The sequence below is a fragment of the Protopterus annectens genome, chromosome 1.part0 (genome assembly GCF_019279795.1).
Source record: "Protopterus annectens isolate FY-2018-M chromosome 1.part0, PAN1.0, whole genome shotgun sequence".
Taxonomy (NCBI): Eukaryota; Metazoa; Chordata; order Ceratodontiformes; family Protopteridae; genus Protopterus; species Protopterus annectens.
In genome coordinates this window covers 1,662,481,624-1,662,506,623 of record NC_056725.1, presented here as the reverse complement: position 1 = coordinate 1,662,506,623, position 25,000 = coordinate 1,662,481,624, and the positions used below count along the sequence as shown (strand labels likewise).

At 39.8% G+C, this 25,000-nt stretch overlaps 1 protein-coding gene across 2 annotated transcripts in view; it reads right to left on the bottom strand.

Moving 5' to 3' along the window:
- The window catches only part of SGSM3 (small G protein signaling modulator 3), a 1,391,341-nt gene that overhangs the window by 802,368 nt on the left and 563,973 nt on the right, over positions 1-25,000 (bottom strand). For both annotated transcript variants that reach the window (XM_044068352.1, XM_044068343.1), the window contains exon 6: positions 12,679-12,786. In XM_044068352.1, coding sequence (XP_043924287.1) covers positions 12,679-12,786 — 108 coding nt within the window. The remainder of the gene's footprint in view (positions 1-12,678; positions 12,787-25,000) is intronic.

Here is a 25,000-nt window from a genome sequence, read left to right as displayed (position 1 = left end):
TCAGCAGAGGTGAAGAAATGCTGACCTTAAATGGAGACACTGACAAAAGGTGAAAGGAACAATGAACTTCTGGCTCCCCTCTGTGGAGGCAGGGCCAGAAAGAACTAACATGACTTAAATCCATTCCTGTAGATGAGGTCACTGTAGTGAATAACATTTCTGCAAGACTGGAAATGATGAACATACCAGATAATGTTGGAGTTTTGCATTTATTGCAACTTTTCAATACTGTATGGAAGGTAGAGATAGCATCTCTGGCTGGCAAACTGGGGTGGTGATCTCCATTTTCAAAAAGGAGGACAGAAGCGTGTTCCAATTACAGAAGTATCAAACTCTTCAGCTTTCCTGAGAAATACTACGTCAGTATGTTGAAAAGGAGACTCTATCCAACAATCAAGCCTTGAACTCGAGACAGACAATGTGGATTCTACGTTAGCAGAAACAGATCATGACTCTGGCCTCTGTCTTTCACTGATATGAAAGGGATTTTGAGATGTTGCCAGTGTACTCTGAAATATCTTGTGGGAGGGCACTGAACTACCACATGCCATCTAGTCTTGGTATTTGCACAGCAAGTTATGTCCACAAGCTTGGTGTTAAGCTGAGAACATCCAAGGGGACACAACAATCTACCAAAAGGTGCATCTAGTTACCCCCTACCATTAAAACTATACCCTAATTCATCTGGTCCTGGTGCGGATTCATCTTTACTTTCTCTTATAGTACCCTCTAACACTTTCCTCTCCATTCTTTTTTCCGTTTCTTTCACTGCCTCATTTTTCATCATCTTTACTTTCCAAGCACCCACTGTCACATTTTTTTCTGATACATATTCTATACATACATTTCAACTATATCCACAATTTTCTCGTTTATATTTAACTACCCTTTTTCATCCTTCATTTTTCTCTTACCACATCTCAATTTCTTAGTCAAAATGGGAAACTCATGTTTTGTTTACCAGTATTTTAAGAGGAGGAGAAGTACCAATATCCTGGAAAAAAGCAGTGGTAGCTGTAATATCTAATGAGGGTAAGAATCCAGCTTCATACAGGCCCATTTCAATACTAAACCAAAATAATAAAGTGTTATGTCTATAATGGCTACAAGAATGGCAAAAGTGATGCCAACACTACACATATGGATCTATTTGGTTTTGTGGAAAGGAGGCAAACATTTGACAACATTAGCAGAACACCAATGATCCAGAGGGAAGCAGAATATAAGAAAATATCACTGTTGTTGGTGGGTCTTGATACAGAGAAACCATCTGATAGAGTAAGCTGGGACTTTATGAGCAGGGCAATGGAAGCATTTACATTCCCTGATAAAATTATAAGGCTGATTAGGAGGATATATGAGGGAAACAGAGGTGATAATTAAAGTGGATGGGTGCCTCTCTGATAATTTCTGCTTGAGCAGAGAAACTAGGCAGAGGTGCCCTCTTTCCCCCTTCTTATTTGCATTATATTTAGAACCACTGACAAAGAAAATAAGGGACTCAAAAATTCAAGGATATAATTGGTATGTAGTCAAGAAAAGCTGTCTCTATTTGTAGACAATACTATTTTATACCTGATAAAACCAGAAAATGATATTACAGTGTTGCTTAACACTTTGTGACAGTTTCACATCTTTTTGGGATACAAAATTAATGAAGTTAAAATAAAGGCAATAGTGGTAAATTATTTACCCACACACAAATTGGTTCAGCAATATCCAGATTTATGGGACATGACAAAGTACAGTTTTGTACCTACCATAAATGTAGATATTCGAGTGCTAATACAGCTGCAGTAATCACAGATGGGTTCTCTGCCGTCAGGCGGGTCCTCGGTCGGCCGAATTCCAAAGTCTAGGTCCGGCGTCGGTTGTTGTCGCTTTCTTTCCTGACGTCAGTGAGGCAGGGGTATATAAGACACAGCCGACGCCATTTTCTTCAGTCTTTCTTGCCCCACATGTCAGGTGCCCCCAGAAGGAAGGCAATACATAAATTATATTTATATACATGCAATGCAATATAATCAAAAATCAGTAGTTGCAAGCAAATATACCATAGAAGGATAACCCAATCAGGTTGTATGAAGAGGGGTTAGGCCCTAGGCCTTTACCAAGAGGGGAAGGAGGGAGGGAAAACTGTACTGCAGCTGTATTCTACATTTATGGTAGGTACAAAACTGTACTATGTTCATCGTGCATACAGCTGCAGTAATCACAGATGGGTAGAATCCCAAAGCTACGCACAGGGTGGTAGGCACTAGGTGGAACTGGGATGAGCCAGAATGCCCTGCAACACAGCAGTGGCAAAGCCTGCTCTAGTTTTGGAATATAAAGGCAGGTGGCAGTGTTTTGTGAAGGTATGCACAGAACTCCCAGTGGCTGCCTCCAAAATATCTTTGGTAGGAACTCCTCTGAGGAAGGCTGTAGAGGTAGCTGTGGCCCTGGTGGAGTGGGATATCATGCCTGTAGGGACAGATTTTCCATGATAGGAGTAACAAAACCGTATGCAGTGGCCTATCCATTTTGAAATTGTCTGTTTGGTAACTGGCTTCCCTTGAGCTCCTACAGCATAGGACACAAAAAGTTGTTCTGATTTCCTGAAAGGCTTTGTTCTGTCCGAATAATAACATAGCTGTCTATGGATGTCTAAGGAGTGTAGCAGCCTTTCCCCCTTGTTATGAGGATTGGGGTAAAAGGTAGGTAAGTGTATGGCTTGATTTAAAGCTACCCTGGATACCACTTTAGGCATAAATGACGGGTTGGTTCGAAGGGAAACCCTGTCCTGATGGAAGATGAGAAAGGGCTGCACAGCCATGAGGGCTTGTATTTCCGAAACCCTACGAGCTGAGGTAATGACCAGAAGGAAGGCTGTTTTCCAGGACAAATATTACAAATCTGTTGAGGCAGCTGGTTCAAAGGGAGGCAATGTTAATTTTTCTAGAATGTAATTAAGATCCCAGACTGGCATTGGTTGTTTCCTTGGTGGTCTTATATTCTTAGCCCTTCTAAGGAACTGTCTTAAGAGTGGGTGAGAGAATAAGGGTGGATTAGTGTTGAATTCTGCAGAAATGGCTGAGGCATGGATTTTTATGGAGGAAAATTAAAGTCCACTGTTCAGCAGCTCAGCTAGATACTGTAATACCTGAGGCAAATTCAGTTTTCTAGGGTCCTGGCCTTTTTTCTCATTCCAAGAGCAAAACCGTTTCCATTTTGCGGAGTAAGCCTTTCTAGTAGATGGCCTTCTGGCCTCCAAAATGACATCCTGCACCTCTTTGGGGAGTAGGGTCTGTTGTGGTTGTTAAGGAATTTTCTATGCAGCGAGGTTGAGTGTTTTCAGCTGACTGTGAAGAGTTTTGTAGCTGTGCTGAGTCAGCAGAAGAGGCATTAGGGGTAGGGACCAGGGAGGAGTATGTGTTAGGCTCCTCAGGAGTGGGTACCAGTGTTGTCTTGGCCAGTCTGGAGCAATCAGTATCATCTTCGGTCTGTCTGCTCTTGCTTTCAAGAGTACCTTGGGCAGAAGAGGCAGAGGTGGGAAAGCGTAAACTGTCCATGCTGTCCAACTGAATGAAAGGGCGTCCACTCTCCAGGCCTTTGGATGAAAGGTCCTTGAACAGAACTTTTCCAATTGATGATTCCTGTGGGAGGCGAAGAGATCTAGGTCTGGCCTCCCCCACGCTTGGATTATCTTTGTAAACACTTGAGGATGCAACTTCCATTCGTGTGGATCTGTCATATTTCTGCTTAGATTGTCTGCCAGCGTGTTTTCCAAACCTGGCAAGTACTGTGCCTGAAGTTCGATTTGCCATTCCAGAGCCAAGTTCCAAAGTGTCATGGCTAGTCTGCACAGGGGGTATGAATGTTTTCCTCCTTGTTTGTTTATGTACCACATTACTGTGGTGTTGTCTGTTCTTATCAATAATTGTCCTGGATGCAGGAGGTCCTTGAAAGCTGTAATTGCATTTATCACTGCTAGCATTTCTTTCTGATTGATGTGAAGGTGCTTTTCCTTTTGGGACCATTTGCCCTGAATGCACCTGTCTGTCATGTGCGCCCCCCAGGCGTAATCTGAGGCGTTTGTTGTGATGACTTGATTTGCTTGAGGCTTGCAGAATGGGAGACCTGTGTTTGTTTGACATGCTTGGGTCCACCATAGAAATTCCTTTTGCAAACATGTAATTATTGGTATTATTGTTTCCAAACTGTGGCTGTGTTGAGACCATAGGTTTTTTAGGTACCAGTGAAGTTTCCTCATATGCAACTTTGCACATGGGATTAAAAGAATGCAAGATGCCGTGAAGCCCAGAGCCTGCAGGATTTTCCTTGCAGTAAGCCTGGTACAATTTGCTAGTATTTTGAAGTACTGAGTTAGTTGCCCCTGTTTTTCTGGGGTAAGATAGGCCATCTGGGTGTTTGTGTCCAAGTTGGCACCCAGGAAAGTTATTTTCTGAGATGGTGTTAGCCTGGATTTCTCTTTGTTGACTGTGTATCCCAGGGAATTCAGTAACCGTGTTACATAAGCCAGATGTTCCAGAAGTATGTGCTTGCTGCCCGCTTGGATCAGGCAGTCGTCCAAATAAGGGTAAATTTGTATCCCTTGAAGTCTGCAGTAGGCAATTACTGATGCCAGGCATTTCGTCAATACTCTGGGCGCAGTAGATAAGCCAAAGGGCAATGCAGAGAATTGATATTGGATTGAACCTGCAAGAAATCTGAGGTATCTTCTGCAGCTTTGTCTGATTGGGACATGCAGGTATGCCTCCTTGAGGTCCAATGTTACCAGCCAAAACTCCTTGCCCAACATGGGAAGAAGCTGATGTAATGTGAGCCTCTTGAATTTTGGTACGAGTAAGAATGTGTTTAGGATGGATAAGTCCAAAATGGGTCTCCAGTTGGTTCCTTTCCTTGGTACCAGAAATAGCCTGGAATAAAAACCTTGACCTTGTTAGTGAGTAGGTACCTCTTGAATAGCTTTCATGTCTATGAGCTTTGAAATTTGTAGTTGTGCCTCTGCCCTTTGATTGTGTGGCAGGTTTGGCATGCCTCTCATTTTTGGAAGAGTGTGAAAATTAAATCTGTAGCCTCTGTTTATAACGTCCAGGATCCATTTGTCTGTTGTGACAATATGCCAATTTCTTGTAAATAATGCCAACTTTCCTCCCAAGGGTGCTGCCAGCTGAGACTTGCTTGGCATGGAAAGAAGGAAGTCATTGGGTTTGTTTCCTTTATTGTTCAACCAAAAAACAAATGCTTGGTGCTGATACCCCAACCAGAGAACAACGATTGAGAAACCACAAAAACAAAAGAACTCTGGAACGGTGCTGTTATGTATCCAAAAATTTTAATAAAACTCTGCCATAAAAAACATACAAACTTCTGAGAGGTAAGCGCTTTCGGGTGTTGACCCTTCATCAGACAAAGGTAAAATGGTGCAGAACACAATTTAAATAAGAACACAGCCAATGAACAATTAGTGAAATCAATTCAGTAAAAAACCCTATTTTTAAGGTGGGTTTAATAGGAACAACATCATTGAGCCCTGGATTCCTATGTGCCATAAACTCTAGGATCTTCCTTGACTCTATCTGTTCTGTGTAGTGTTTTATGTCACCCCCCCTCTTGTTAAGCCTTACATTGACTATGGCCCTAAAAGTAAAACAATGTGTAGGATTGTTCACTAATATGTCTGAACAAAGCATTATGTGTGTCCTTGTTTCTTATACTAGAAAGATGTTGCAATATTCTAACTTTGAACATATTATTCGTCTTGCCCACGTAAAAACATGGGCAGGACTTACGATTAGCCAGATACACTATATCCTTAGTCCTGCAAGTGGCTTTAGCTTTCAACATATAGGTCCTATTAGTAACAGGATGTATAAAAGAGACATCTTGAGAAATATAAGGGCAGGCCTTGCATCTACCACAAGGCTTGCTGCCTGCAGATAAAGCAGGGGTATAAGATAAACTAACATGGTTCCCCACACAGAATGTCTTTTAGACTCTTTTTCTTCCTATATCCAAATACTGGAGTCGGCCCTACTATGGTGTTGATTCTATCATCACTAGTAAGGTGATGTTCCAGTTGTCCCTTATAATTCCAGTGATATCTTTTATATCACTACTATAAGTGAACATAACCTTAAATCTAGCATCCTGTTTCGTTTCTCTTGAAGGTATAGCTTCTCTAGCAGGCCTAGATAACCAGGGCTTATATTTATGACCCCTTTTATCTCTATGCTTCTCTATAACATCTTTGACCATGGTTTCATTATACCCCCTCTCTACAAAAAGATCCTTCAAACTCTCCAATTCATTGTTGAAACAAATATCATCCGTGCAGTTCCTAGATAACCTGGCTAGCTGTCCTTGTACTATGTTGGGAAAAGTGTATCGTGGATGCATACTATCAAAAGTTAAAAATGTATTTTTCCAACACCCCTTTCTATACAGACTGGTAGAAAAACCTTGTAAAGTCTGTGCTATTGTGACATCTCAGAAGTCTATCTCAGTATAAGATGTTACTTCCGTAAACTTAAAGAAATCTCCAGTATTTGGATATAGGAAGAATAAGAGTCTAAAAGACATTCTATGTGGGGAACATGTTAGTTTATCTTATACCCCTGCTTTATCTGCAGGCAGCAAGCCTTGTGGTAGATGCAAGGCCTGCCCTTATATTTTTCAAGATGTCTCTTTTATACATTCTGTTACTAATAGGACCTATATGTTGAAAGCTAAAGCCACTTGCAGGACTAAGAAGGATATAGTGTATCTGGCTAATTGTAAGTCCTGCCCATGTTTTTACGTGGGCAAGACAAATAATATATTCAAAGTTAGAATATTGCACCATTTTACCTTTGTCTGATGAAGGGTCAACACCCGAAAGCGCTTACCTCTCAGAAGTTTGTAGGTTTTTTATGGCAGAGTTTTATTAAAATTTTTGGATACATAACAGCACCGTTCCAGAGTTCTTTTGTTTTTGTGGTTTCCTGTATTGTTGTGCACTGTCTTCGCCACCTCTTGGTGCTGGAGTTTGCCATTGCCTGCCTCTATATGATCCTTGTGATTGTCCTCTGCCCCTTGTGTGCCTGTATCTACCGCTTTGGGGCTTGTCCGTGGCTAGAAAGGACCAGTTTTTAGAAGGCCAATTTCTGCTAAAACGTGGTGGTTGAACCTGTAGAAAAGCTTTGACAGTTTGCATAGATTTGGCTTTTTCTTCCATTTTCCATAGTATCTCCTCAGCATTAGTACCAAATAGCACATCCTTTTGTAAAGGAGCATCTAGTAGTTTAGCTTTCACATGATCAGGCAAGATTTGTTCCCTAAGCCAGGCATGTCTACGAATGACTGAGCCTGTAACAGCAGCTCTACTTGAGGCCTCTAGGGCATCATAGCCACATTGTAAAGTGTGTTTACCCACTTGTTCTGCACTATGCATCATATCCTGCAACTCCTTCAAATCTGGTTGTTCAGGTTGAGACATTTTATTTCTTAATTGTGATAACAGAAACTGCTGATATTTAAGCATATGAAACTGACAATTTAAGGCCCTCATGGCTAGGGTGGCCGAGGTATATACCTTTTTCCCCACCTTTCTAAGGATCTTGACTCTCTTTCGGAAGGTAGTGGATTCTTAGCAGTAGAGGCCTTCATTCCCTTGGGACCTTGAGAAATGGTTTCAGGGTCAGCATTATGACTTTTGTAAAGAAATTGGTGGGAGTTAGGAACTCTGTAGTACCCATCAGGCTTGACTGGGGCAGGAGGCAGGGAATCCGGATTAAGGTAAGCCTCCGAATAAACATCATCAAGTATGTCCAAGACAGGAGGTATCGCCAGAGGTCTGTGTTGAGGTAACAAAAAAGAAATTCCCTAAGTCTTTTCTTGGAATCAGAAAAGTCTTGGCCTTCCCAATGGAAGTGTTCCCTCAAGGTGTGCAAGGTTTCCCCAAAAGAAAAATCCTCTGGAGGAGATACAGAAGGAATGGACTGCTCTGCATCAGAATCTTCAAAAGGGGAGTAAGAGTGTTCCTCTACATCAGAATGTTCTGAAAAAATGGAGCCCTGATCAGAAGAGGGAGAATCTTCCTCCACTCTGGGTCTCTTGTCTGGAGGGGGTTGGTAACCCCTGATAAGAGTAATTAAATCCTCAGCCATTTTAAGCATCTGCTTTTTAGGCATGGGGCCTGGAGATGGGCCCTGTGCAACAGGCCTCTTGGGATGCCTGGCTGATTTGGACTTAGTAAAGGCCTTAATGGAAAAGGAAGATGAGGGTCTAAAGACACCATGGGTGGAAGTGGACCTGTCCACATTAGGAGGCTCAACGCTCACAATGGCTTTGGTGGTTGTAGTCTGGGTATGGGCCGAGGTACCTGCGGTCTCGGTTACAGAAGACACCGCCAAAAAAGTGCCATCGGTAGTCAGGGACTGCATAGGTGTCTCGCTGAGAACCGGACCACGTGTAGCCGGTTTTGGCGTGGTGTCGGTGGAGACCGCGGACCTCGCGTGTCGGTCCTTGTCCTTGCGTTTTTTGGACAAAACAGTAGTCGGAATCTCCAACGACATTTTATAATCAAAGGCTTTACCAAAAAGGTGTTGGGCGAACTCCGCCCGACGCTTAACAGTGCGTTTATTGAAAGTAGCGCAAAAGCGACAGCCCGAGACGTCATGGTCTGGGCCTAAACAAGGTATGCAGAGGGAATGGAAATCCTTATGTGGTATTTGCTTCCCACAAGAAATACAACTGTAACTTTTTCTGACATCGGTCTGAGGCAAGAAAAGTTTCCCCAATGGGGTACTTAGCTTTAAAGAAGACTTCGGTTTCCAATTTTTCGTAAAATTCAGGAGCTGGCCGACCGGCACTTGCGAACTGCTTCTGCTTCGGGCACCGCGCGGCAAAAAAGACTGAAGAAAATGGCATCGGCTGTGTCTTGTATACCCCTGCCTCACTGACGTCAGGAAAGAAAGCGACAACAACTGACGCCGGACCTAGACTTTGGAATTCGGCCGACCAAGGACCCGCCTGACGGCAGAGAACCCATCTGTGATTACTGCAGCTGTATGCACGATGAACATCATGAAGTATTTAGGAGTATGGATTAAGAATGATTCCAATGTGGCAGCTAAGGATATGTGGAAGGCACTAAACAAAAGATAATACAAAAACTGAGACATTGGAAGCTCTGTTATATGGATTGCAAGATACAAGCAATTAAAATGTTTTTAGGCCTTTCAGTTTTATACACAGGTCAGGCATATTTTTATCAACCAGAGAAGAAGTTGTAGATAGCAATTAATAAAGAGATGAAGGACTTCATATGGGTGGGAAAAATGGCAACTGTCAAGTTGGCTAAACTGATTCTTCCAATAAAACAAGGCAGACTGGGATTGCCTGGTTTGAAGTAGTATTTCAGAGCTACACAGTTAAGCCTACTATACATAGCACAAGTAGAAACCTATAAATCAAAGTGGAAAGGGATGATGATGAAACAGGCAGGAAGCTCAAGAAACAAAGGAGAGAATGGGGTTTTGGATGCAGACCTTTAAGGGGAATAACAATAACCATACAGATTATTATATTCATAAAGTAGCACAAAACACTATAGGAACTAGAGTCAACATGGAAATGGAGAAGGAGATTCTGCTGATAGGGATGACTGCAACTAGGTATGCAGAAAATAGGCAAGAGGGGCTGGAATTTATTGAAGAAAAACTGGCAAAGGAACCAAGGTGTTGGGAGCAAATAAATATAGAGTGGGAAAGGTAATAGAATGGGATGATGCCAATAATGTATTTGGACTACAGGTAAGAAATAGGGAGGTCCTAAACAAAATACCAGCACTGATAGAGTTTTTAGAAGAATCTAGAACAGAAGCTGCTTTTAAAAAAGGAATAATTAGTAGAGCATACAAAACATTGCAAGATAACTTCAAAAATCAGTCAGAGGAGGTTAGAAAGGATTGGGAAGAGAGATTGGATATGCAATTCACAAACAAACAGTGGGAAGATATAGGTTTGTCTCCCAAAAATGCAACACAATCTAGGAGAGTAGGATTTTTGTATGGAAATGTTTCCATAGGTATTTCTATACCCCAAGTAGACTCCAGAGAATTTTTCCTCAGGTAGACAGCAAATACTGGAGGTGTGATGGGAAAAAAAGAGGTAAGTGTAATGAGTTGGCAGACTTTAAAGATTCACTGCATACTACTCTGTCAGAGAGCTATGATACAGAATCAGAATTGTCAAGATATAGTAAGATCTTGCTAAGTCTAATTATGATGGCTGCCAAAAAAAGCAATTACTAGAAAATGGAAATCAAAGTCTAAACCAACTGTACTAGTAGTGAATATACTAACAGAGACAAAACAACTGGAACTGGGATCTTTAGAAAAAGGTAGTTAAAAGAAGGCAGGATTTGAATGAGCAATGTAATGTTTGACTGACAATGACTGGGTAGATTATAAGTGATGTATAATGTTTGCAAATAAAATTATGTCAGTACGTTCAGTGATGTAAAATACTTGCAACTGGGACTATGTCATTATGGTTTACTTTAATTTATACAAATGTATGACTGTCTATGTCATAAGTGATAATTTAATAAAGATGCTTCTTGTTAATAAAATAGGGAACCTCTTAAAAAAAGATTTTAAGGAATGGGTAGAGGAAATAACTTCGTTTATTAGGGAAGACGGACAGTTCTTCAGAAGTTATAGCTAGTGAGTGGAATAAAATGATGAAAGTGGAGTTTAAAACTGGCTAGAAATAAAAGAAAAAAGAGATATGGTTAAGAAGTAACAGGAATTAATTATAGGGGCTGACAAAGGTTAAAGTATTGCGGAATAACAGGAATCATAAAGAACAAGAGGAGGCATAACTGCAGAGTGCTAAGCAGAACATAAGGGACATCTGGATTATGTGCATGAGTTTAGAAAGACTGCCATTAAGCAACACTTTTGATAGCAACTACAAAGGGCAAAAAATTTTAGCACAATGACTTAGGCAGCAGAAAACAGAAAGAGCTGTTGCCAAAGCCAGGGAGCTTATAACAAGAAAATTCACCCGATATCCTGTAGAGATATTAGAGATTTTTTCTGACACTTTATGAAAATTTGTATAAAGCTGAGAAATGAGGAAATCAAGAAAGACCATGAACAGAAATATTTACTGAAGTGTGCCAATTAGTTAAGGCAGGAAGAGATAAGATAAAAATAATGATGTATAATCAATCTGCAGGAAAGTCTCCAGGGATAGATTTTACTCCTGTGGAAATTTGGAAGCTAGGAGTGGAGCAAATGATAAAGATCTGGAAGGTTTTGTTTAACAGTATTTTAAAATGGAGGGGAAGCACCAACACCTTGGAATAATGCTGTGGTGGCTGTGATACCTAAAGATGGTGAAGACCCATATTCACATTGGCCCATTTTAATTTTAAACCATGATTATAAAGCGTTTATGTCCATAACAGCTAAAGGAATGTCAAAGGTGTTGCCAAAACTGATAAATACAGATCAGTGTGATTTTGTGGAGGGGAGGCAAAAATTTGACAACATTAACAGAACAATAATAATCCAGAGGGAAGCAGAAGACAAGAAAATACCTCTGTTGTCTTAATGCAGAAAAAAAGGGTAATGAAAGCTTCTGTATACCCTGATATAATAATAAGGTTAATTAAGAGGAACTATGAGGGATTGGAGGCAAAAATTGAAGGTGGGGGTGGGGTCCCCCCTGTTAAGTTACATCTGAACAGAGGTACCAGACAAGGGTGTCCTCTTTACCCTTTATTCGTTTTACATTTACAGCCACTGGCAAAGAAAATAAAGGACTCGGAAATTCAAGGATATAATTCATATGTCAATAAAAAAATTGGTTTTATTTGTAGATATTATTTTGGACCTGATAAAAACAGAAAAGGACATCTCAGTATTGTGGAAGATTTTGAGACAGTTTCAAGTCTTTTTGGGAGTTGAAGGATTTTATCTGGGAGGGGAAAAGGGCAAAGGTCAAGTAGGCTAAGTTGATCTTTACAATACACAAAGGTGATTTAAGATTTGAAGGAATATATTAGAACTACACAGTTAAGGCTCAAAGTAGGAAGGGATGGGGATAGATGATGAAGCACGGGGGGGGGGGGGGTCAAAAAATAAGGAGAGAGTGGGATTTTGGATGCAGACCGTTAAGGAGAATAACGGTAGCCATACAGCATAATGCAGTCAAATAACAGAATGGAGATACGAGATTTTGCCATCAGGGATAACTGTAATTAGTGGTACAAAGAATAAGCAAGAGGGGACTGGAGAAAACTGGCAAAGGAAAGTACAGTTGTGTAAGATCTTACCATAATGGTAGATGTCCTTCCTTCACTGCTGCAGTATTCTTTACAATAGGGATTCCCTGCTATGGGCGGCCCAATGTCCGGCCAGTGTACAAAAGCCTTTAGGTTGCTTTAAGGTATGTCGCATGTCACACATATGTTCCCTGCATAAAGCATATGTCATAAAGGTGATGGCTGGATGTACTATCCTTAGAAATTCTTTGCCACCAGTCCAAATGCCACTGTTTGATCAGTTATCAGTAAGAAAAGCTAAAGTCATTAGTGGCAGGCAGATTCACAGACTCTCTAGGGAATAAAAGTGACTCATGAGGAACTTTTAAAACTTCTACGAAAGTTTACTTAGCAAATTACCTGCTTGGCAGCGATACTCTCATCATTGGAGCTGTTTTTAACAATTTCTCTGTACGACATCTCAGAATTCCTTTTTTTCTGAAGGGCACCAGACAAGCGCATCCAAATCTGTGGGGAGCAACAAACAATCAACAAATGCATTGTGATACAGTAAGAAACAATGACCACAACAATGTAAACAAGACAACAGAAACAAATGAACTGCAATGTGACTATCGGTAGTAACTGGAGAGGAACAAAAAAGTCTATTTGAATAGTAATAGGGTGAAACTGACCGACTGACTGGTACAGCAGTGGCAGTATTGCAGGTTTCATAATACAAAGCTGTCATTTTACTGGGCAGTATATGCTATGTCCCTGTCCTCATTTATTATCACAAGCTTTGGACAGCAACCAAAAGGAAGAGCTACAAACAGTAGAAATGAGGTTAATTTTCAGTGTAGCTGAGCTTACTCTCTGTCACAAAGTGAGCATTTTTGCAACATTGGAGGGTGTCAAAGGGCAGTTATTGTTCCTTTGTGCTGACAGATGTTAGCTGAGATAGTTTGGGCACCTTGTAAGGATATCACTTGGGCACCTCCTACAGAAGGATCACCAGGCACCATTCACTAGGAGAAGACACTAAGACACTTCAGAGGAAATATGTCCCTCAACTTGCCTGGAAATGCTTGGAGAAAACTGTTGCTGGGAATAAACAAGCCTGATCTACCCCTGCTCAGCTTGCCACCACCAAGACCCTCAACAGAACATGTAGCTTAGAAAATGTGGATGATGATGGTAAAGGTTTTCAGTCTAAAGAGAGTCATATCTTCTAGATGTATAATCTGTACCCTGCAGTTAAAATTCCTATGTAAATAAATCAGACTTTATTATAAAAAATGCTTCCCTATGTAAACCTTTATAGACCTTGGTCACTTACTGACCCTACTGCTTTTCAGCCTTTACACTTTAAAAAACAGACACAAATACAACAAAGGAAAGGACATAAGCTCACTTCCATTTCCAGTTTTTCACACTGACCTTATGACATACTACCTATAATGAGATTTCACAGATATGTTCTTTTTCATTGGATAATTTTCTGGTTTACCATCGGTGTGAGGTCTTTAATGTTACTGCTAAAGGGCAAGACACTGCATGTATCAACTAAAATGACTGATATGGACTTCTGCAATTATGATAAACACACTGTTTATTTAAATGCTTCAAACATAGTTATGAAGCTCAAAGAAAAGTTTAGAGAATACAGAAGGAAAGCAGAGAACAGTGTTAGTGACATTATGACCGAAATATGCAAATCCTTCCATAGGTGGGCGAGTGGCTTTCAAGTTACTTCTTTTGAAATGCCTGAAGACCTTATAATAATGGACCAAGTGATCTGCACTTTGCCTAAGGATGTGAAATCTGGTTAACAGATATAGGAATGTAGCCCAGCTCAGGACCTGGGAAAATGGGAGAAGTCTATCTAGGCAGCAAGGCACAACTGCATAAGGGGATACCACGGTATAACAAAACTCATGAACACATTCTAAACCTTTACAACTTAAAAGCATATGCAAAGGGGGGACACTGGCTACAGTACATATTCATGTCATCGAGTAAAATGTTACCAGTGTAATCAAATTGGGAGTGCATGGTACACATGTCCACAATACAGAGTACAGAATAAAAGCCAGAAAAAGAAGCTAACAAAGGTAGTAACACATCAGAGGTGGACTGTCTTGAAACTGCGGCTGATCCAGCTTATCACAAGGGACTGTACCCTAATTCCTGGTACAGGGTACAAAAACTGCTAAGATGGAAGCTGTATCAGATATAACATCTGCCTTTTTAAACAAGATTTATTAATCTCACACACGCAACCACACACACAGAGTTCACAGACATTATAACATTTCAAGACTATTTTCCATTGGCATCTTCATGCATTACACGTTTTCCCCATAACTTCAAGTATAAGTCTTTACATTACGACTACACATTTCTCAATACCCAATAACCTTCTCAAACAACATGTCTTCCTGTCTACTATTTTGCGTGTATTGATCGCAAATATGCCATTTATTTTTAGCCACTCTACTTCATCCTTCCATTAAACAGCTCCATTTCTTTAATTTCTCAGTACAAGCCCTAAAACTGATGCATTCTTTGATTTCCACTTTTTTGTTAATGAGCCTTTGGCTGCTAACACACTTAAATGTAATAAGGCCTTCCTATGTTTTGGCACTTCTAACCCTAATCACCACCAACTCAAAAACATCATCCTTGGTATACTACATTTTGTTCCCCCAATATTTGTATTAAAGCATTCTGAAGGTGTCACTGTAATTGCTGAACTCCATATGTACCTAAAATTCATTTTCTCTCTTTTCCCCTTCACACTTCCAACACCTCTGCCCCACTTTGTAGATCAAATTCTGTAGTCTGCTTCGTATACAAAATTACCTGCAGAAATATTTCCATGCAAATGTCCTGAACTGTCTGGACTTTGCTGCATATGCAGGTGCCCTACAAATCCCTTCCCATCATTTGCCTAGACTCTTTCCAAATTCTTCCTAAGCTCACCTCATTGATTCTTATAGCTATCATGTTTCACCTTCTATGCCTTGCTTATAATGTCTTTTTTTTTATGGCAGCATCTATTCTTGGCATCAACAGAAGCTCCAACACAGCCAGACTTTCACTTATTATGCCTCTCTCTCTCTCTTGTTCTTTTTGTCTACACTCTATCGAAATCTCCCTCCCAAACCTGCACGCCAAATACTTGCTTAGCTTCCTCACACTCTGTTACTCTTCCCTCTCAATGTATCTGTTCCCAGTAGCTTACTTCCACAGCTAAATTCACCCAGTTACTTCCAGCCACCTCCTGCTTAAATTGTGCACCGTTAATAATGTAAACCCACCCGTATGTGAAGAATTTCTGGGTTCCAGTGCCATACTGCTTTAGTCTTTATAAAATTTTCTGCCACTTTATAGATTAAGCCATGTGTATGGCTATTACCATTTTCCTTAATGGCTTGCATCCAAAATATTAATCCCTCTCTCTCTATACCGCATGCCTACTTCCTCTCCTAAATAAAACAGTTACAGTTGCTTGTTAATTATCCACAACTTCTCATCTTGCTGACAAAAATGCATGGCTTACATATATAAAACTTTTCACTGTCTGTATCTTACAACCCAAACTCATGATAATAAGCTTCAAGTCTCGTGATTTTCTAATCATCTTATTAGCCTCCTCTCAGATGTTCTTAAGCTTATGGGTTAAAAAAACACTGTCATGGCAGCCAAGTATTACATTCTGTCATGCCAATATAAATATGGATACTGTTCAACTAAGTTATGTGTAAGCACAAAAAATTATCTTCATTTATTGGTTTTATCCAAAAAATATTTGAAACTATTAGAAAACATTCCTTAACACTAGAATATCCTATTTTGGGTCTGCCGGATATATTATATCATCAACAAATACGGCTATTTTCTTTTCATTACCAAACAAGTTACATCCCTTGATTTGTAAGAGCTTTTTTGTTTGTTTGTTTAATGCTCCAAACGCAAGGCAAATAACAGAAGGAAAGGAGAACATCCTTGTCTGGTTCCTCTGCTTATATACTAAACCTTCCTGATAGTATCCCTCCTAAAATGATTCCTGTCACTGATCTGTTGTATATTCTCCTTTTTAACTCTAGTATTTTAGAGGGAGAAGCAAACGCTGCCATTGATGTAAAATGGTCTTAAGTCACACATTGTGACTGAGTGGAGAGGATGCATCTCAGTTAAGGGCCTTGTAAATGACAGAGAAGATCATGCAGTTTTTGAACAGGTAACCAGACTGAATAGGTTGGTCATGGTGGGTGTGCCTATATGCCGCACCTTACTGGCTTCCAGCTGGGTTATGAGAGTTGGAGCAGCAACTAACACAGGGTGGTCTGAATGGGCATCAATCTCCACTGCAGAAACAAGCAGTTCTGACCAGATAAGAGAAGTTTCAAGCTTTAACTTCTTAATCTTATTTCTCAGCTGCTGAGGGACATCAGACTGGGAAAATTCAGGGGTTATCCTACCATCCTTCCCTGACTGAGCTCCTTTAATCTCTACTTTTCTAAATAGATATTAAAAGTAGCTAAGTGACTTCTCAAGCATTTAACGTCAAAGAATTTACAAATAGGACACAGCTTATAGTCATGGTAAGGTCCAATACCAAACAACTGTGTGACTATATATCTGTGCTATCTGCCTCCAACAACTACATTTATCCTTCTTTGCTGACATAAAAAAAAAAACTTTTTGTCAAAAATAAAGGAAACACGGCTCCCAATGGAGAGACTTATCTGCCCAAACACAGTGGAAATTGCCACAGGCCATGTGGCTGACAGACCAAAAAGGGAAAGGTAGTCTCACTGTTTGGACTGGCAGAAAGTTCTGAAAATATTCAGACCCGTACATCCCTTATGTACTGCTAAGCATTTTTGTGCTTTGGGCCACATGTTGGCCATAAGACACAAAAGGAAGGGGCTCAAGCTTTGGTACGTTGACTGGAAGTATGGTCTCCTTGAAAAGATATTCTCATACATAAGGAATACTGCAACAGGTAAGCAATGAAATATATCGGACTCTAGCAGCCCTTATTTTCTGGTCAGGGAGAGGAAACCTGTATGTGCAGTGCCAGTCATGTGGGACTGATGAGATTCTGTTCAGCTGTTCTGACACTAAGTTGTTCTTTGTGGGAATGTAAATTGTCACTTACATGTTTTAGTTTATGCTCATCTCCTAGGTTCTCAGTGCCCCTGTGTTTGTTGATATACTGTATGACGATAGGCGATACTGCCAACTATACCAGAAGAAATAGGGCAGTAGATATGTAACATATGCCAGCACAGCTAGCTGGAATTTTGTAAAGAATTATATTTAAATTTTTATATTAAACTGATTTGTACAGATGCTTGTGTTGAAAATGTACTAACAGTGGGTCCTGACTGTATTGTAACTGAATTAAATGTGTATGTTTTAACGCTAACTTTGAAAAATAGTTAAAATTAAATTAGCCATAAAGATTGTATCAAAGTTCTGGTTATAGCCAGAGACAAAATGCCTGGGAAACCAAGCATCAGGAAGTCTTCTTTGTTGTCTCAATCAGGGAGCTAATTGCTACCATGGCAGGGTAGAGGTTTGAAACTGTTTTACGACTTCCAGGAGCTGCAGCAGATCTGAGCAAAGCTCTAAATGTGTGCATGGTAACACACAGGTGCTAAAATCATGGCAGCTTCTAGTGTTGGTGATAATGTGGGAAACAGAGTCAGATGACCAGATGCGATATAATTCTGTAAGCTATCCCAGAAAAAATATTTATAGATATTATATTGAGAAGTCTGTTAGATTGGGCAGTCTGTTTCCTGAAACTTGACAAAGAAGGATCCCTCACCTACTTCATCTTGCCTTGCTCTAGTAATTGAGCCAGGGAATAGTAACTCTTTAGATTAGTCAGGAAAATATAATGACATTAGTTAAGTACTGTTTTTCTGTAACTGTGTGAATCTTTCCAGCTGTGTTATTTTTAATATTTCCTGTGACAAACTCTGGTGTTTATTGTAAATAGATAGATAGTATTTTCATGTTCTTTATTATTTATTATTAAATACATTTAAACTTTTCATTGCGTCTGGTGCTTTTAGACAATATTTAAGCTTTGAGAGTATTTGCATATATTTATCTGGTGACAGCTCTGGTCATTCCTGAAAGCCTTACTGCTTTGTCAAATTACCATTAGTAGTAGTATTAACTTCACTCAGTATAATTGGATACCCTTTTAAGAGCCTTATAGTAACTGACTGGTGGCAGTGAATCTACCTTATAGTCTGGGCAAAGCTGGTAGAGCAGGTAATCTGTGCCAGCCTTTTCCAGGATTTTGCATTTGTGAAAATTTAACTTCAAAGAGAGTGTGTGTCAGCTACTTGGAGCAGGGACATGAAGCTCTGACTTCACAGAGAGGGCGCTGGTGGACTTTGTTTGGACACTCAGCTGAGGACCTACACCTGCAGCTGTGCCAGTGGAGAGCCTTACTGGGGTCCTGGAGGGTTACAGATATAAAGAAATCCAGACCCCAGGGTGACCGAGTTCCCTGTGTGCTCTTAAGGGAAATTGTGCTTGCTGCAGAGAGGTCTGCATCTGGAAATACTGAGTGTATTCATATTTATTCTAAGCAAACGTCCCTCTCCAGTGTCAATCGTGAGGATTCAGCCTCCTTAATTACTGCCCCAGAGTGGGGACATCACATACTACCTGATCGTGGGGATCTTTGTGACTATTTTAAGGATGCCTGGAACTCACAGTGGTTTCAATGCTTGGATGGCATACTGGACATGCTAGCATCTTTTCCAAATTTACACAGAGTTTGTACTCTGCCCTTAACCATATCCTATACCTCTCAAATTCCTTGCTCATGAATTCCGGACAGAGTTAAAAATAAGAGGGGGGGGGTGGATTTAAAGGCCCCAAATCAGGAAAAGTTGTAAAATATCACTCTAATTTATTTAAAATGTTAGTAGAACAAAGGTTTTTACCTCAACATGCACTTTTTGAACAATAAAAATGTGAAGCTGTAATGTCTGGCACTATTGATGGATTACAATTCTCAGTGATTCATCAGAAAAGAAATTTACAAGGGACGGGACAAAATCTGAGGAATAACCAGAGACATTCTGTAAAATCGGGGGCAGTTGAAAGATATACCTGGTCCTCTGAGCCTTCAGACCCTGACAGTGAACCCCCTTTAGTGTGCTCAGAGGTATCTGTAGTCAAAGTCAAGTTGTGGTTTGGGAGGACAGAAAGACATGCCCTTGTTCTCCTGGGCTGCAGTGACCCACTAGCTCAATTCCTTTTTTTAAATATGGCAGGGCTGGAAGAGGTGTCCGAATGGTTGGGAGTGCTACCAGGTTCCTGAGGTTTCACTGGATCTTCCTCTTATGTGCACAGACCATTTGGTCTATTAGAACAGCAGTGGTCTTGTGCCATAGAATACAGTCATCCACGTGACTTTTTGTGTAGCTTGCTGAAAAAAGACAGTGAGCGAGCACTTCCTCCTATGGGAAGAAGACCCTAGACAGACTAGAGTCAAGCAGTACTTGCAGGAATACTGTTGATGTCTGCAGGCTCAACATAATGCCTAGTTTCTGTACACACTGTTGTACAAATTATATGGTGTTCACTGCCTTCTTAAGAGACTGGGTTTGTAGCAGACAATCAAGATAAGAGTACATACTTTGCCCTGTATTGGTCAATTACTAGGGTTAAGAAAACTCTAGAAGCAGTAGTCAAGCCAAAGGGCAAGAAGGTGAATTGGTAGCAAATTCTCTCCAAATCTCCACTATAAATCTTTGAAGAACTAGGTCTCCACTGGTCAGAAAGTCACCTTCCACATCAGCCTGGTTTCTTGTCACCACTGGAACTTGGACCCAGGAAAAATAAAAATTAACCAGAAGGGCCATGTTAGAGAGTGCAAGTTGTTGTGGATTACTCTTACTGACCCGAAGGTATTTATTTTGCTTCCAAAAAGACAGTTCAAAAATACTTCCAGCTAAACAAGTAAATTAAAAACTACTTCTAATTAAATAATTAAATAATTTTCCAAAGACCTGTTGAGAAGTCAAAACAGAACTTTACTTTTTGAAACCTGGATGAGCACTTTCATCTGTAAGAAGACTTTTTGATGAAGTCTAATAATAATACTAGAATAACAGTAGTAATAATAAAAATATATATTGCCTGTTATTGCTATGTTTGACTTATATCTGATGACGTTCTGACAAGCACTCATCTCTTGTTTTAACTTAAACCACAGTTTAAACAAGCAATACCAGCTTGAATCTCTAGGTGGGTTTGAAATATTTTGTTGTGTGAGACGGGGAAGTGTTGGACAACTAGTTACTCTCCCCATCTCATTTGTTTGCTGAAATGAACGTTCGCTACTTAGGTTTTGATGTTTAGCTGTTTGATTAAATGAACAGACCCATATATATATATATATATATATATATATATATATAGATATAGATATATAGATATAGATACACAGACACACACACATATAAATATATTTTTATGTGTGTGTATATGTCTGCATGAAATATGTATTAAAAGGCTTACAAGCGACACTGTACAAAATACCAGTGAAGTAAGAACAGTATACAAGATGTCTTCAAATCAACGGTAGTAAGAAATGAGTAGATTAAAATTCTATCACATTTAAGGCATAACTCTCAACTCCCCAGATTTTCACAAAATTATTTTTACCCTCATTTGTGGTCTGTACCTCATAAAATGTGTAGCTTTACTGCAAATCACCAAGGACTGAAGTCACTAAATAACTGCATACAACCAAGTTTAAATCCTTTAGAAAATGCATACCATCACAAAACCTTTTATTCTAGCAACTTGTTTTAGATTTATAAGACCAATATTTACAATCTGCCCCTATTTTGGGGCCTTTACTCCTCCATTATATAGGCTTTGCCCAAAATTCGTGCTCTAAGAGGTTGAGAAGTATACATTAAGGGTATTTACATTTATACAGGACATTTATATACAAATTACAAAGTCTTTTCTACTGTGCATGAAGCCTTTTTCATTGCTGTGATTATATTTACTGTAATTATGGCATTCACTATACTTTTAACCATCATTATCAAAGCAGCTATGTTCACTGAGTCAAAATACATTCCAACTTTATTTGACATCTTTTAAATTTTGCTGAGTTTAATATCAGTTAGGCGGTATTGCCAAGTGACAGGGCCCATATTTACAAAGGTTCTTTCCCCTATTGCCAGACCAAAGTGAGGGTAATTGAACAAGGATGTTCAATTTTCTGATAAGCTCTAAGTGAAAAGGAATGTTTCCTGATATAAAGCAAATCTCTAAAGGGTTGGCAGTACTAAAATTTAATAATCTTAAAAAGGAAGATACGCAGAAGAAGCAAGATCTTTTTTGCAAAAGGAAACCATTGAAACCTTTAGAAACTCAAAGTGATGTTTGTTGACCTGTTAAGAGAGAAAGACAACATATTTTGAACTCAGTTGACTAAAGAATGTAAGAGCTTGAACTAGACTGGACTGCAATGACTAAACAACATGCTCAGGTTTGGGAATCAGTGTGTTACTGGGTTATGGTTTGACAATCAATAGACACAAGATAAGATAGAAAAGTCACTGACTGCATACTGGATATGAAACATATGGATCTCAGTGCTACATTTCAGCTCATCGCACATAAGTACATATACTGCCTCCTGAAAAGCAGCATCAATAATTAAAACAACGGTGGTGATATAAATGCCCTATGCTTTCCACGGCAACATGTGTCCCCATCTCCCAAAGGACAGTCACCTTCTGCATACCCCTCTGATGTTAATTTGTAATGAAAGTGAAATAAATGAATGGCCACAGTAATGTAGTTCAAGTTTTTGCTCTTAGATATATATAAACTATTCCCACCCCTACCCACTAAGAAGGCATAATGACTGTTTTACTCGGATTATGAACTGCCCCGAGACTGAAGCTTTTTAGAGATCACCTCCAACAAGATGGCAAGACAGTCAAAGAAATAGGCTACTGCTGTCACTCACAGCTACTAGCCCTAGCCTGATCATTGTGATGATAATAATAATGATAACAACAACATTAATAATAATAACGATAACAACAACAACATTAATAATAATGATAACGACAAAAAACACATGAATAGATCATGGCTGGGGACAGTGGCTTTTATGGTTTTCTGTCAGCAAACACATCTGCAAAACACCACCAAACCTGAATATTAAAGTTTCTCAATACTTCTAGTCAAATGCACAGAAACTGCGTGGCAAGCACCGAGATTGCCTGCTCTTAGGAACAGATCTTGAGTACTTAGCTTACACAATAACAGGACATGAATTGGCTAGCCATGTACCATTACTACATGACAGAGGTGGAAGTGAAATGTTACGCATATACGCAGTTCCAAGCTCATTTTCCCATTAATTGTAAACCTTCCCATGGCTTTTGTATTTCATTAGTCTCCGACAAGTAAATCTGCAGTCTTTTAAAGTTTCTATAAGCAGCATTTTGGTCTCTCTTGATTTCTTTGCAGCACTTCACTTTGTGTTGATTTTCAGTAATGCAGAAAAAAATTATTTGCTTTTCAACATTCTGCCCATTAACAATCAAGCTGGTGAGAGACAAAGCCCCAGCAGCAAAGTATTATCACATTCCAGAATTCAAGAAAACAATTCTCATAACTTCTGTCAATGACTACACTTTCTCATAACATTTCTCACTGTCTGGATGAATCTCCCCATTGGATTGTGGATAGTGTGAAGAGGATGTTGAATAAATTCCCATCCAAGTACAAATCTAAACTCCTGCACTGTGTATGGTGGAGTTGGGTATCCATCTCGAGAATGTCTGCCACGCAGATTATTACAAGGATCATGCAATAGCAGTTTACATATATAAAATACACGGCATGAATTTTCTGAATATGCTTTGCAAGGACATGAGATTTGTTTCCACCATAACTTGCTTCTACATCCATGAACTATTTCTAACAGCTCCTTTTTGTTTACATGCAAAATGTTCTTGATCCATAGGTGATTGGACAGACTGGTCTATTCCTCTGTATGATCACAACATCTGCGCCATTTTATTTTGATAACTATGGAACAGCACTGAACTGCACAAACTTTTCTTTACATTCAGAATGAGAATACATGTTCAACAATAAAGGCAAACACTGAAAGGTCTCCACTTGACTAAAAACAGAAACAGTATTATACTACACAATAGATGGCATATCTTGTAAAAATATTAATCTGATAAAACAATTCCATTATCTATGTACAATAAACTACATTCAAAGATCTCTCCTACTCAAAAAATACCTATACCAAGCTAAACTTGTCATCTACTGTCAAATTTGTAAAAAACGAAACTTTAACCCACTCACATTCATCCCATCCCTCAAAGAATGTAACTGGCATCCTCTAAAGTACCTCAGTCTTGATGACATAGTTGAATTTTTTAATACTACCTTCCTGAGCATCCTTAATTACCATACCCCCATAAGACTTTCCAGAACCAAAGCACAACCCTCCCCATGGCTACAGAAAACCACTAAGTCAGAAATGAAAAACAGGGATAAAGTCTGGGAGTACTGGCGCAAAACAAAAACCCCCTCAACTAGACAGAAGTTCCTAAAACTATGCAATAGAGTCAAAAAGCTAATAAAACAGGACAAATTTCAATACTACCAGTCTGCCCTAGACTCCTCCCAACACAGCCCCAAACAATATTGGTCCTCCATAAACTCCATCCTCCACCCAGGTAAAGTCAGTGCCCCTCCTCCTAATATCCCTCCCTCCTCCAAAAATATTGCTACCTCATTCAACACACACTTCACACAAACCATATTACCACTAGCTAAACAACACAACCCCCTCCCCTCCAACTAGTAATCTCCCCACTGCCTTCTCTTTTTCTCCTGTACCTACCTGCAATATAAAAAAACTCTTAACTAAACTTAAGCCCACCAAATTAGCAGCAGACAACCTCCCAAGTGAATACCTACAAATCACAGCGGATGCTCTGGCCTACTCAGTATCCATCTTGATTAACTGATCTCTGTCAGAAAGTTACGTTCCTACACTATAGAAAGTATCACATATAATTCCCCTCCAAAAAGGCGGCCCCTCCACAGAACTAACCAATCACTGCCCCACAGCTATTCTCTCTCCACTCTCCAAAATACTAGAGGGATGCATTCACTCTCAGGTTTCAGACGACTAACAACCTCCTTTCCAGTACTCAGCATGGTTTCCGACCAAACCATAGCACCACCACTGCCTTACTCTCCTTTACTAACACTATCCTTCAGCATAAAAACAATGGCCATCTCTCCTCTGCTACTTTCCTAGACCTATCTAAGGCATTTGACATGGTCCCACACAAACAACTCATCTCTGTCCTCAATAATCTATCCTTCTCTCAATCAGTCATCAACTGGTTTCAGAGTTACCTGTCTGACCGCCAACAATCCATTGTATGGCAGAATGACATATCTCCCCAACTACCTGTCTCTATAGGGGTTCCCCAAGGATCCATCCTTGGACCCCTACTCTTCTCTATTTTCACCAATAATCTAGCCTCTGCCACCAAACATGGCACACTCATACAATACGCAGATGACTCAACCATCATCTGCTCAGCCCAGTCTCTACCCAAACTGCAAAAAGTCTCACAGGAAGCCTTTTCCTCTGTTGAAACTTGGTTATCCGATACCCAGTTAA